At 50.8% G+C, this 13,014-nt stretch overlaps 1 protein-coding gene across 2 annotated transcripts; it reads right to left on the bottom strand.

Moving 5' to 3' along the window:
- Nucleotides 1-1,268: 1,268 nt before the first annotated feature.
- On the bottom strand, nucleotides 1,269-8,947 carry VGLL2 (vestigial like family member 2). 2 transcript variants are annotated; one of them, XM_070419213.1, is made up of 4 exons: nucleotides 8,831-8,947; nucleotides 6,214-6,526; nucleotides 3,686-4,255; nucleotides 1,272-2,414 (listed from the first exon to the last, which is right to left on the bottom strand). In XM_070419213.1, the coding sequence occupies exons 1-4, from the start codon at nucleotides 8,909-8,911 to the stop codon at nucleotides 2,374-2,376; spliced, it is 1,005 nt and encodes a 334-aa protein (XP_070275314.1). In that variant the 5' UTR covers nucleotides 8,912-8,947; the 3' UTR covers nucleotides 1,272-2,373. The 2 variants fall into 2 exon arrangements, with proteins under 2 accessions (XP_070275313.1, XP_070275314.1); XM_070419212.1 differs by having other exon boundaries at nucleotides 1,269-4,255.
- Nucleotides 8,948-13,014: the final 4,067 nt, after the last annotated feature.

Genomic DNA, 13,014 nt, shown 5'->3' with positions numbered 1-13,014 from the left:
AGCTTACCAACAAGATAGGAAGAGAGGATGGGTAACTTTGTTAAGTCATGCTCTGAGTAAGGTTCCTTAACTGCCCCTAATTTCTGTGACTATTATCCAAGATAAATTATATTTGCCTCTCCTGTTATAATGAAGGTCAAGATTTGAACTAATATTTTTATGCTTTAACAATCTACAAAGGCAACTTGGGTATAACACAAAATATCTCTCTCAGAGACACACAAATTATTTTGGTGTCATGAGAAAACCATTAATTTCTTAATAATATTTTCTGCCTAGTGGTAGCTTTGGTTTCTTAGCCTAGCTTATTAAAATATAAAAATGACCAATATTTCAAAGACATTTTTTAACCAACTCTACTGTCTTAAGAGTCTGGAATTTAAGAAGTAACAATAATTCTTTTCTGAAAAAGAATAAATGCAGCCCAACCAGTGTAGTTCAGCAGTTTAGCATCAAGCCAGGATCCAGGGGGCCAACAGTTTGGTTCGGTTCCCAGTCAGGGCACATGCCTGGTTGCAGGCTCAATCCCCAGCAGGGGGCATGCAGGAGGCAGCTGATCAATGACTCTCTCTCATCATTGATATTTCTTATCTCTCTATCCCTCTCCTGTCCTCTCTCTCCAAAAAATCAATAATCTATAATAATAAAAGGGTAATATGCTAATTAGACCGAATGTCTTCCAGATGTCATTCCAGACATCCGAAGCCCTGGGTCTGGGTGCCTGCGGGTGGCCAGAGGAGGGAAGCATCCTAGGTCTCAGGTGCCTACTGGCAGCAGCCGCAGGAGGGAAGCCCGGGTCCCGGGTGCCGAGGGAAGCCAGTGCTGGCAGCTGGGGGAAGGAAGGCCTACTCTTGCACGAATTTTCATGCATCGGGCCTCTAGTGTATATATATATATATATATATATATATATATAAAATAAATGTGTATCTGACTGAATGGTGTATGGGTGGGTGGTGCTTTCAGTACCATCTCTGTTTCTGACTTCATGAATGCTAAGAAGTAAGCCCTGGGCTGATATGGCCACAATTGATTTTCTCACTTGTAAAAAGAGAAGGGTGATACATAACGTTTCATCTCCAAGCTTGATGAGTAGAGGGGTTATTGTCAGGTTTCACAGAACAGCAAACACTTTGGAAAAACAAAAAGTAATATATATATATATATATATATATATATATATGATAAAGTAATTTTACTTTCTGACATGAGATCATACTACTATATTTTATTCTACTAGAGAAACATAGGACAATTTATTTTCTTTTTATGAAACAACACAGGGACCTTGTAGTAAACAGATACCTTTAATGTTTGTTTCTTCTTCCTCATCACCCTCAGCTTTGCCCAATGCATAGACCCCTTCCCCTGTCCCAACAATGAAGTGACCAAGTCATGACCATAGAGACTGAGAAAAATATTCGAGGTATTGGAGACTCCATGGAACATTCCTTCCCCTTGTGGTGATTCCTACTTCTTCATGGAGACAGTTGGGGTCTCTTGTTGCTTTGTTTTCATTCAGGGGAGGAAGGCGAGGGACAGAATTTGTGGGAGAGAAGGCAGAGAAGGGTTTCTTCTTTCATCGTAAAATGTTCCTTGTAAAAAATACGATATATATACACACACACACACACATATAAAATATATCCAGTGCAATTGCAATTGTTGTGCCAAACACTGGGAAGTGCCACCTTGGTCGATGTATTTCTGGAGTTTTAAACAGTTGTCCTACAACAGCTGCATTTCAATAAGACTTGGGCAGGTGGCTCCAGATGATCCACTTGCCACTCATATGCAGGCTGAGGCCTCCAATGTTCACAATCCAAAGGAAGAAAGTGTGTCTTTGTGCCTGGAGTCAGAATTGTAGGGAGGAGTGGGCAGGAAGGGAGCTGGAGGCTTCCGAGGTGAGGAAGAATGATCGGCTTCTTTTTACTTCTCTACCACAGTCTTCAATGCAAATACAAATACATTTTAAATCTGAGGATATTGACGTCAGTAGTGCTCTGATCACACTACGTATGAAATAATTCACATCAGCATAAAAAATATTCACACCAAAAAGTCCTTTTGTTTTTCCCTCCTTCCAAGATAACTTATGCTATCCTATCACCGAAGTGATCTCACCACAGATATTTCCAGTGATTTGCCCAGAAGTCATTAAACATAATTCAGAGTCTTTGGGTCTGCTCTTTTGGCAGAAGGAATTATTTTTAGATGAAATCTCTGAGATGTGTGATTTGGTTTTCCCGACACAGGGAGAAGTTCGAAGTCTCTGCCTTTCCCCATGTCCTCGTCCTTGAAGTGAGAGGCACAGATGCTGAGCCTTCTGGCTGGTCAGAAGGGAAAGGGAAGGGGGGACCCTGGGTCAGCAGGTCAGCTCAGGAGGGATGCACCACAGAGGGAATAGCGTCGAGCTGCAAACCAAGATCAGAAGCTGTTACAAACCCACTCCATTCAGCTCTGAGTGTCACCAAGTGCGCTAGGCAGAGACCTATGGGGAAGGGTGGGCTGTCTAAAACCAGTACAGATCCTTGCTTTTGTCCTGAGGCTGCAAACCTGAAAGCAGAGAGAAAATAAAAGAGAGACAGAGGGAGAAGAGAAAGAGAGAGAAGGGGAAAGCAGGAAGGGGGGGGGGGGGGGAGCACAAGATAGTTAAGGAAAGAGAAAGAGAAAGACAAACACCACTGTTTTACTGTGGAAGTCACAGAATTTATCTAAAGGGCATGAATGAGAGTAAAAGCAAAGCCAACAGAAATGCCAAATCTTCACCTGAGGGAAGGGGGAGTGGGCAAAACTACAAGCCAATGATTGTATTTATAACTCTTTTTTATTTATTTGTCCTAAAACTAAAGAGAGCAAAAAAGTAAAGCCTTATATGAATGTACCTTTCAAATTCAACTCTTCAAGCCAGAAACTTATTATTATTCTTGTTAAGTTTTATGTTTTTAAGAGATTTGCCTAATTTGGCAATTAAGTTGATATTAGTCATATATTTCTTTCCCTGTAACTGTCACTCGGTGACAAGACACTCCCCCTGCCCCCTTGTGCCCCCAAGCCGCAGAGGATTTTAAACTGCACCCTGAGCAGGTCTCTAGATCAGCACTGTCCAATACAGCACATGGGAACCACAGGTGTAATTCTAAATTTTCTAATAGCCACATTGAAAACAAGTATAAAGAAACAGGTGAGACTTCGTCTTAGTGATATATTTTACGTAACCTAATATATTCAATACGCAATGTGATGAAAATAACTCAACATGCACTCAATATAAAAATATTAGTGAGATAAATTTTACTTTTTTTGTACAAAGTTTTGAAATCCATTGTGTATTACACACTTCGAGCACATCCCAGTTCCGCCTGGCCACATTTTTAAGTGCTCCACAGATACACGTGGCTAGCGGCCAGAGAATTGAACAGCGCGGAACTAGAACCTTTCCAACAAATTGTATTTTTAAAAAATCCTCTGTAACATTCACCAGCTAGGTAGATAGGGCGGGGTCCTTCTTTCCCATTCTGCCCCCAGGGTCATCTGGCTCCTGAACACAACCCCTCCATGCAGACCTTCAGACCACCGTGTCACTGGGGTCTCCAAGGAGAACGATAGGGGGTCCCGGGCTCAGCCCAGGGTGGGGCCCGGGGCAGGAGGGGCCTGGGGGAGCCCAGCTGGCTCTCCGGCTTACCTGAGTCCACGCTGAGGCCCAGCCCCTGGGCCACGTCTCCTGCGGGGCTAGCGAAGGGGCCCCCGGGCGCGGCCCACGAGGCGCCGGTCGGCTCGCCCTTGGCCGAGAGCTCGCAGGGGGGGCTGCCCGGCGCGGGTGCCGGGGCGAGCGCGAGGCGGGCCGGGCGCCCGGAGGCTGCGGGCATCAGCAGCGGCCCGTAGCGCGGATCGAAGTGCGGTGCGTAGACCTCGTGCACCGCGGGCCGCGGGTAGGCGGTGGCCTGGGCGCCCAGGGCGCCGCCCAGCGCGTAGGGGTGGTGCGGGTGCGGGTGCGGGTGCGGGTGCGGGTGCGCCTGGTGCGGGTGCGGGTGCGGATGCGCGTGGTGAGGGTGCGCGTGGTGCCAGGGCTCCGCGGCGCCCTGGTGCAGGTGGCTGTGCAGGGCGGCCGGCGAGTAGGGGTCGGCGGCGGCGAAGGGCAGCTCCGAGTGCGCGGCGGCCAGCGGGCTGCCCAGCGGCGCGGGCACCGGCGCCTGGTACGCGCTGTTCCAGAAGGAGGCGGGGAAGCTGCGCTGGCTCATCGGGTAGGAGCCGTCTGCAGGCCGGCGAGCAGGAGGGGCAGGAAGGGGAGAAAGAGCTCGTCAGCTCCGGGAAACGCGATTGCGGGCCCCCGAGGGCGGCGGGGAGAGCCGAAAGCGCAGGGCCCGCCAATGGCCGGAAAGCGGCGCTGGGGGCGGATCGGCAGCCTACCCTTTGGGGCGGCGCCTTCCAGAGGGGGCTGCAGCCTGTGGATTCCAGGGACGGGCTCCGAAAAATGGGGGAACCCTATGGGGTGCAGGTCCGCTCCCTCGATTTTGCAGAGCGGGCGGGGGGCGGGGAACGGAAGAGCGGAGGGACCTCCTCCCCAAGCCCCAGGTTCGGGCTCAGGGAGTTGCACCTAACTCCTCCCGAGCTGCCTCCGCGGCCTGGGGCCGACGCGGCTTCCCTACTCCAACCCGCAGCTGCTCAAGCTGAAGATTCGTCTTCCCGCTCTTGGTCGGCCGCCTGGCGATCTCACTGCCCCCCTCTCGCGTTTCAGCCTCCCTTGTTCTTGAAAATGCGTCTCTGATAGACTAGAAGTCCATAGACATATTTCGAAGTCTTGCTATTATTAGCCTCCTTTCTAGAAACCTTCTTTCAGATATTTTTTCCAAGAACTCGAGCAGAACAGTAAACTAGACACACTAAAAGGGCAGCTGTCTTATTTGCACAAAGGGACGCGAAGGGAAAGGTCTTTTAAGTTTTAACAAACTTTGTGCATCAAAGTGTGGATGCCACTCTTATAATTTATTATTAGTAGTGTTATTATGATCACTGTTATCCCTAGAGTCTGGGAGCATTTTAAGAGAACAGCATTTAGATCAAAACTGTTGCCTTCAGTTAGGAGGGAGGGAAAGAAAGACATTTAACTCAAGAGGCCTTTATTGAGCACCTCTGGGGAACGCATCTGTACGCATTCTAGGGAATTTAAAATACTTTTAAAATACATTCCAAGTAATGAACAGTCTTCCTCTTAAAGATATTTAGGCACCTGAATAATAAAAAGGATGTTCTGTATTCAAAACTAATATTTTTGGAGCTTGTCTAGGCAAGGCTTTTACAAACTTTCACACTCAAGGTAAAAAAAAAAAAAAAAGGAGGGTAAGGGTTGTCATTTTCTCCAAAATGTAATATTTGTTTTCCTTTTTACAACAAAGTCCTGACTTCTCAGTGTGGTACATATTAAAAACTAAGCTTAGTGAGAAAGTTTACCAAATAGTTCACTCTACCCTTGTCTGGGTAATAAGGGGAGTTGAGAGTTCAGAATAGAAGGGAAATGTAGTTGACTTGTCCAAGAAATCATGGTCCCAAACTAGATAAAGCAGTGCTTTCTGGGAAGGATAGAACAATAAAGAGATGTTTTGGCTGTACCTAAATACTCATTTCCTCGCTACTTTATTTGCTTATTTGAAAGATGTTTTCTGCTTCCCAAGTAATTGAAACCTGAGAAAAAGGCACAGGTAGGTTTTAGGAGACATTCTTCAGCACCTTTTGCTGGCAGTGGGGCCTAAGACTTTTTATTCTGGGCAAATTTTCAGAAACTGGGTAAGGGCCCTGAAAACCTCACATTTCCACAGTGCATTTACATACATTTCTGTTTGTTTTAGGACCATCTCCAGGGATAGTTAGGAGGGCAAGTATTATTCTAATTTTAGAGACCAGTAAATAGAGTGACCTCAAAGAGGTTAAGAGACTTGCCCAAGGTCATAGTACTAGGAAGCAGGGTGGAACCAACAGGCCAGCCCAGGCCTCCCAATCCCTAGTGTTTTTCTAGGTCAATGCTCTGCTCTTCTCTGCCTCCTGCAGGAGAGATCTTCTGTCTGTGCCTATTCCTCCTTCGCTTTTCTTACCCATTTCCAAGTGCCCCTCCTCACTTCTTCCCTGACACCTAGGATTCTCTCAGCTGCATCTCCTTGAGCCCCTCCAGGTGGACCCCAGGCTGAGGGGCCTCTCTACAGGCCCTGCCATACTCACCCCGCCAGGGCCCAGAGCTCCTCGGGGCTTTGTTGCTTGTACAGCTTGGCGAGTAGCTGCTAGGCTGGCTCAGGGCCCTGCTGAAGTGTTCGTCCACCACGGAGCTGATGTCCCCCTGGAAGTAGGTGAACAGGACGCAGCGGGAGTTGATGTACTCCGCCTCTGGTGGGCGCTCTTTCTCCGGGCTGCCTTCTTCCTCCTTTATACTGGCGGGAGTCTGGCTGGAAAAAGAGGAGCTGCCGCTGCCGCTGCTGTTACTTGGGCTGGCGTTGCACTCTTGGGCCTCCTGCATTTTGGAGTAATAAGCTAGTTTCTGCTCCAAGAGAGAAAGAAGAGAGTAGTCAGTTTCAAAAGAGATGGCCAGTTGGGTTCAGGCGACACGTGCTCCTCTGATCCCTAAGGTTTCCAGGGGGGTAACTAGCATATGCGCCCCAGTGCGGTGCTCACTGATGCGGGCTGCACACCCTGCCCCTGAGCACGGGTGGCCTTCCTGAGAAGCAGGTTGCCCTTCCTGATCTTTCTGTCACCAGGCATTGCTGCCAGGCCGCAGGCAAAACTCTGAGGTGTCAGGGTGAGGGTTGTGGAAGACGCCTGAGTAACCAGGTTATGGGCCGAGTCTGACCACAGAGCCAGGCTTGAGGCAGATATACAGGGGTGGGCAAAAGCAGGCTTACATAATACAAATAAATAATACAATTGTCATTAAGTAACAACGCAAGAATAAACTCTGTGTTTCCCGTACTTGCAACTGTAAACCTACTTTTGCTTGCCCCTGTGTATTTTTCAAAACCAGCCTTCATGAGTAAAGGCACCCAGTCCAGTTAGGGCCCGCTTGTCCCCTGCCTGAGAACCCAGGGCAGAAACACAAGAGGCGGGATTAAGCATCCTCATGACGGAACATGAAAACCCACTCCACACGCCCAGGCTGCAGAGGAAGTCCCGCTGCCGAATGGAAGGTTTGAAATGGTTCCACTTAGGAAAGAATCATGTGGGTAAACAGGTGAATGACATCCTGACATGGGTCGTTGTCATACACGCCAGTGGGTATTTGTTTGGTTGCCCATATACTTTCCATTTAAGAGTCTGTCTCAGTTTTTAAAGAGATCTTCTTTATTTTGAGTAAAGAAAAACCAATGGGTTATGAGAATTTCCAGCCTTGCCATCTCTGGGCACATTGAGGAAATGAGTAATAAAAAGGAGCCGTGGAAAATCTTGGCGGTGAGGCTCTGTAGATAGTGACTGATAGTGATTTTAAAAGATGAAGTGCAACTGCTATAAACATTTTCTTAGGAATGAGCAATGGACTGGATGTAACGTTAAAGCATTATGCAGGCAGAGATGGCCTGGCCCTGCAAAAATGAACAGAGATCTTCATGCGATAGATTGGTCCAGGGCCAGAGAGGAGAAAGGAACAGAGAGACAGAAACCACCCCACCTCTCCTCTTTGCAATAGTTCCAGCCTGGGAAGGAGCTGGGTTCAGACGCTGAAGTCAAAAGAACCATTTAGCAATATCACTACTTCTACCACATTCCCGCTTGGCTTACAATGATGAGTCTTAACATTAACATTGAGACTAAACAATCTCCTGGGTGGGAAGTGAAAAGAGGAGGAGGAGGGAAAAAAGCAAAAGCCAGATAGATGTTTTGAATTTGCGAGCAGAATTGGTGGAAGCGTGGACTCTGTCCGACATTGGGGTGTATTTCAATTCCCCCAAAGCAGGAGCCTAGGCCCTCACTTTCCAACCTGGTCAGGCCTCCCACGAGCCCCAGGATGTGATCTGGGTCTTTTCCTGGACCACTGTCCTCAGTTTTCGCTACTTCAGCTGTGGAAACAGAAAGAACTGTTCACCAGACGCAGCCCAGAGAACAGATAAATAGGAATAATTAAAGGAAACTTGAGTTTGCAGAACCGGGGTTAAGTGGTCTTATTAACAGTGGGTTTGTTGATGGCAGGGCAGCCCAATTCGCGACTCCATCTCCTCAAAGGTCAAGTATTAGCTATGAAGCTTGCCTCTGCCCAGTCAATTGTACCCCAGTAATACCCCCCCCCCCAAAACTGTGCAAAGCAAAGATGATAAAACCAATGCCTTTCCTATGGGACTCTCTAACGAATTCTCTGGTTCTGAAATTAATGGGCTTGATCGTCTGAGCATTGAAACGGGGGGAAGTATGCCTTATATAAGTCTGCAGGGATGAGAAGGAGAATCTCTGCATCTCCAATAGAAAGACGGACGCAGGCTTTGGCTTTTGTCGGGGCCAAAGCTTGGTTTTCCGTGGGCAAGCTTTGCTCCCATCTGCCTGCACCCGCACTGGGCTCAGACGAATCTGGAGTCCAGCAGACACTAAGAAAACAATCCAGCAGGCGCCATCCTCCTCCGAGCATTCCCGGCAAACCCGGGACACGCATTAGCGGGGCTTAGTCGCCTTCCGAGAAAGCAAACGGAAGGGTGAGCTCAATCTACCGGGTGGCAGCGCGGGCCATCCCGGCATCGGGGCGGCGCCTGCCGCCGGTCACACGCCCGGACCGAGCGGAGGCGCCCTGGACCTCGGGGTTCAGGCCTCGGGGTCTGCAGACGCCCCGGCGCCTCCGAGGTCCCGGCCCCTCGCGGGCACGTACCTGGTGGTAGGGCGTGTAGGCGGTGGCGAAGTAAGGCTGGTGAGGACCGTAGACTTGGTACATAACATCCAGACAGCTCATGGCTCTCCGCAGCGGAGCCGGTTTAGAGGGTTACCATCCACTCGGGGTCGGCGGGGCGCAGGGATGCTGCATGGGCGGCCCTGGGACCCCAGCTCCGGGGTCATCGGCGAAGGAGCGGGGGGCAGTGCGCTCCGCGGCTCGGGCTCCCGCTCGCACGCTCCGCTCGCGCCCCTGCGACTCCAGCCCCGACCGCGCTCGCTCCGGGACAGAGGCGCCCGGGCTCCGGCTCGTGGGCATTTAAACCCCACGCCGTCAAGCGGGCGTGCTGACGCCACTCGGAGGCCACGGAGGGGAGGGGAGGATGGAGGGCGGGGACCGGGGGGCCAATGGAGAGTGGAGGACGGGGACCCGAGGAGATGCGGGTGTGTTTCCCCGGGCTCCCCGGTGGCCGAGGGCGCGGCGAACTGCGCAGCCTGGGTACTGAGCCCCGAGGCTTCGCGCCTGGAGGCGGAGGGATGCCGGCCGGGCGAAAGCAGGAGAGACCGGGGGACGGAGGGAGATGGGGAGGAGGGGAGGAGGGAAGGAGGGTTCTTACATTTGAAAAGAGAAGGGAAGCTGCTGCGAGGTGGGAAAAGGCTCGGGGGAGAGCGCCGGCCGCGCTCCGGGGAGTAGAGTGTGCGCGCGTCCGGGGGTCGCGCGGGGGGCAGAGGCGTTGCCCTGGGCTCGGGGTGAAGTCCAGCCGCGCTCCCTAGGAATTCCGTGGGAGACCCGGTCCTCGCAGGCTGGACGTCTAGGGAGTCCGGGCCCTGCTCCCGGGCGCGGGGGAAGGCGCTCTGCGGGGAGCGGCAGTGCCTGGAGCCTGGAGCCCGGAGCCGCGGTCTCGCTTCACTCCCTCGCACCTCTTCCGACCCGATGCACCCGCCGCCGGCTCCCCCAGCTCCGCTCCGCTCCCGGGGGCGGGCCCCTCCGGCCCCTCCGGCGGCCGATCCCTCCCCTTTCTCTTTGATGTGCTCCACCCGAACCCGCTAGGTTCGCGCGGCTCACGCCCCGCCTGGCTCCTGCGGTGCGAGTTGCTTTCGAGGAGTCCCGGAGGCCCTACCCAGCCCCCGGGCCGCCTCGCGTGAAGTTTCGGTGACTTTGAGACAAGAAGTCGTCAGCTGCCAGGAGTTACCCGAGGTGCACGGAGGTCAGGGAGGTCTTTCGCTGCTGCCTCTTCAGCCCTTTATACAGAAGCTGCGATTTTCTGTCTCACTTTAGAGGTGAAGGGGTGTGCACAACCGGGAGACGCGTCGCCATTCTCTCTCCTGCCCCAGAGTGTTCCTGGCTCCCACCTGCTCCCTGCGGCGCTAGTGCTCCCCGTCCCCCCACGCACCACTCACACCCTCTCCCGGGAGGGAGTTTAGGAGTAAATTGAGCCAGGCTCCCTGATGCTGTCAGGTGGCGGACGGGCGGAACGGTGGTGGGCCAGACTTGGGGGGGTGGCGGGGGGCGCAGAGGTGGGAACCCTTGAGAGCCCAGACCCAGGGAAGAGGCAGCATGGATGACTGATGCAAGCGAACTCCGGTTATTCTCGAATTTAAACGCAACAAAAAGTCTGGCCTCGGTTCCCAGGCTATAAAACTGCGAACAAATGCACACTCATAGAGATGTATTGTTTCTAAAATATGATTATTTTAAGTAAATGGTTTTGGGGTGGAATTTTCGGTTCTGCCCGAATTATAAATGGGCAATGGCTCCATGTCTCCAATTCCATTTCGAGATGGTGAGCCCGCCTGGGCGATGGGAGAGTTTCTTTAATGAACTGTAATGTATCTGTTTGAAATAAAATTAAAATAAAAAAATAAAGGAACTTCTTAATCAGGTTTTCCTGAGCCTCTTATTTCAGAAGCGAGGCTGAGCTCTGCTGGTCTCTGGAGCCTCTCGCTCTCGACGTGGTACACCCGTTTTGGGGGGGGGGGGGGTCCCTGCTCCCCGCCCCGCGCAGGCCTGGGCCAGGTCTCAGGTGCTGCCGGACCCCAGGTGCCCACGCGGCCGCGCCCAGCACAGGTCACGGCGAGTAGGCGCGGCCCCCGCGGGGACCACTGTCAGTCCCTGGACGGAGGGGCTCCACCTGGGCTTCCTCCTGTCGGAACGTCTCCTGGCGCCGCAGCCCGGGCTCCGCAGCGAGGCAGGCGACCCGACCCGCAAGACTGCGCGGGTGGAGAAAGCGGCAGGAGGGGAGGCCGGATTGCACGTCTCGCCATCGGATGCTGGGCTGTCGTCCCCGCCGTCCAGTAGCCACCTCCTGTCCCGTACGCCCCCTCACTTTGACATTTTTGTTTACCTTTGGCCATGCGACCAGAAGAACTCCGATTTCCCCACAAATTCGGGAGACAGTAAGGACAAGGACTACGGGAGCCGCGGTTTCCCACATCTGGAACGAAGGAAGTGAAGAGACCGTGACTCCAGTTGCCTAAGGCTGCTTTCTGATCCCATTTCTCAACCTCTCCTACTTGAAACAGTTTTCCAAGCCTCGCCAAAGCCCAGGAAGGGCATGTGCTGTCCGCACAGGAGGTAAAAGGAGCACAGGGAATCAATCGGGTGGGCGTCCACCTTGAGCCCAAGCAGAAAAGCCCTGTGCCCTCCCCAAACTCGAAGTGAAGGGAGAAAATAAGCAGTCCGCACTTTTAAAACATGCCCACGGCCGGAGCACACGCAGCCCTTTCTGTAGCTCTGAGATGCTGCCATCACAGGAGGGCGGCCCTTCTCCCTTCGGTGAGATCCCCTCTTGTTTCTACGCTGAAGTGGAAAATAAAACACCACTCAGTTCAAACCTCCTCCAGCCACTCACAACACCAGGACACCACCACTTCTCAACAGTCAGGTTTTGGTTCAGACCCTTGCGAGGGGATAAAGGAAAAAACTGTCCGGGGTGGAGGAGGGGGGAGGGGGAGGGGGAGGGGAGTCTCTCTGCCACTCACCCAGGTACTTTAGAAGAGACTGCAAACCAAACAGTTACATTTCCTGAAACTTGGGTCTAGTGGACAAATGTACCAACACCCCCAGAAAGATGAACCGATTGCATCTAATTGCGTTTCCGTTTAGCTTCCTAAATGGGCAGAGACAAGATCAAAACTTCTTCTAGAAATGAATTCAGTTTATGAAGCTTCATAGCAATTTATTGAGCTGCCAGAAGGGAGTTTGCCATATGAAAATTAAGTCAATGCCACCAAAATTTCCTTTTAGTACCCTAGTTCTAGTGTGCAATTTGAAGAACATCGAGAACTGTGAAAATCAAAGTTACTTTAATTCTCAAAGTTCACACATGAAGTTAAATGACTTCGGAATGAATACATCACCTTCTGCATTTTCCCGTCTACCTTGCCATCTTATTCTGAAAAACTGCAAAGAGGCAGTTTAGGAAAGACGTGTGGATAGGACTGATTTGGAAAACTGACCTGCAGCCAGCCTAGGCCCTCCCGTGCCCACGGTTTATGTAGATCATTGAGGGTTGGCATTTTGTGCTGCCTTATTCTGCCAAGCGAATGGGATGAACACCATCACAATCTCATGGACTTTTATATGCCTAAGCCTGTTTTGCCTGCTTTACAGAGCACAGATGTGTTTGGAATTTGAAGAGTGGCTGACAAGATTTTGTGGATTCAAACTATTAATAGTATTAGTTGAAAATAGGTCTGCAAAAGCCAGCTTTTTAAGGCATGGAGTGTCACTTAGCAATAATACTCTAGTAATTAATGGAGAGGCTGAATGGTGATTTTATTTTAAAGGAATAAAAAGGAGAAATTTTTGTACTCTGAAACCTCACTAAAACGGAGGGACTCCAGTTTGACTTAGTGAAAAACCAAGGAAAAGAAGGTTCAATTATTTTCATACAAACTTAGAGTAGTTCTTAACAGTGTTTTCAAGTAAAAATCCTCCATGGTCTGGCCTGATGAATAGTTGAGACTGCTTTGTAATTATTGACATATGTTTGATTATGATAAGAATGTTAAACTTTTCCTCCTTTATATTTTAAAGATATTTTATGTCAAATACGTCATCTTCAGCATAGGTAGGTGAAATAACCACAACTTTCTGAATTTATTTTTCTCTTGAATTCATGCTGACATTAATGGCCAGTTCTAAGAATGGAAATGTATTTAATACCATATTTATCTTTCAGA

This window comes from Myotis yumanensis, unplaced genomic scaffold, assembly GCF_028538775.1.
Source record: "Myotis yumanensis isolate MYYU_CA2020_CCGP unplaced genomic scaffold, mMyoYum1.0.hap1 SCAF_6, whole genome shotgun sequence".
In the NCBI taxonomy this organism is placed as follows: domain Eukaryota; kingdom Metazoa; phylum Chordata; class Mammalia; order Chiroptera; family Vespertilionidae; genus Myotis; species Myotis yumanensis.
This window is presented reverse-complemented; position numbering and strand designations above follow the sequence as displayed.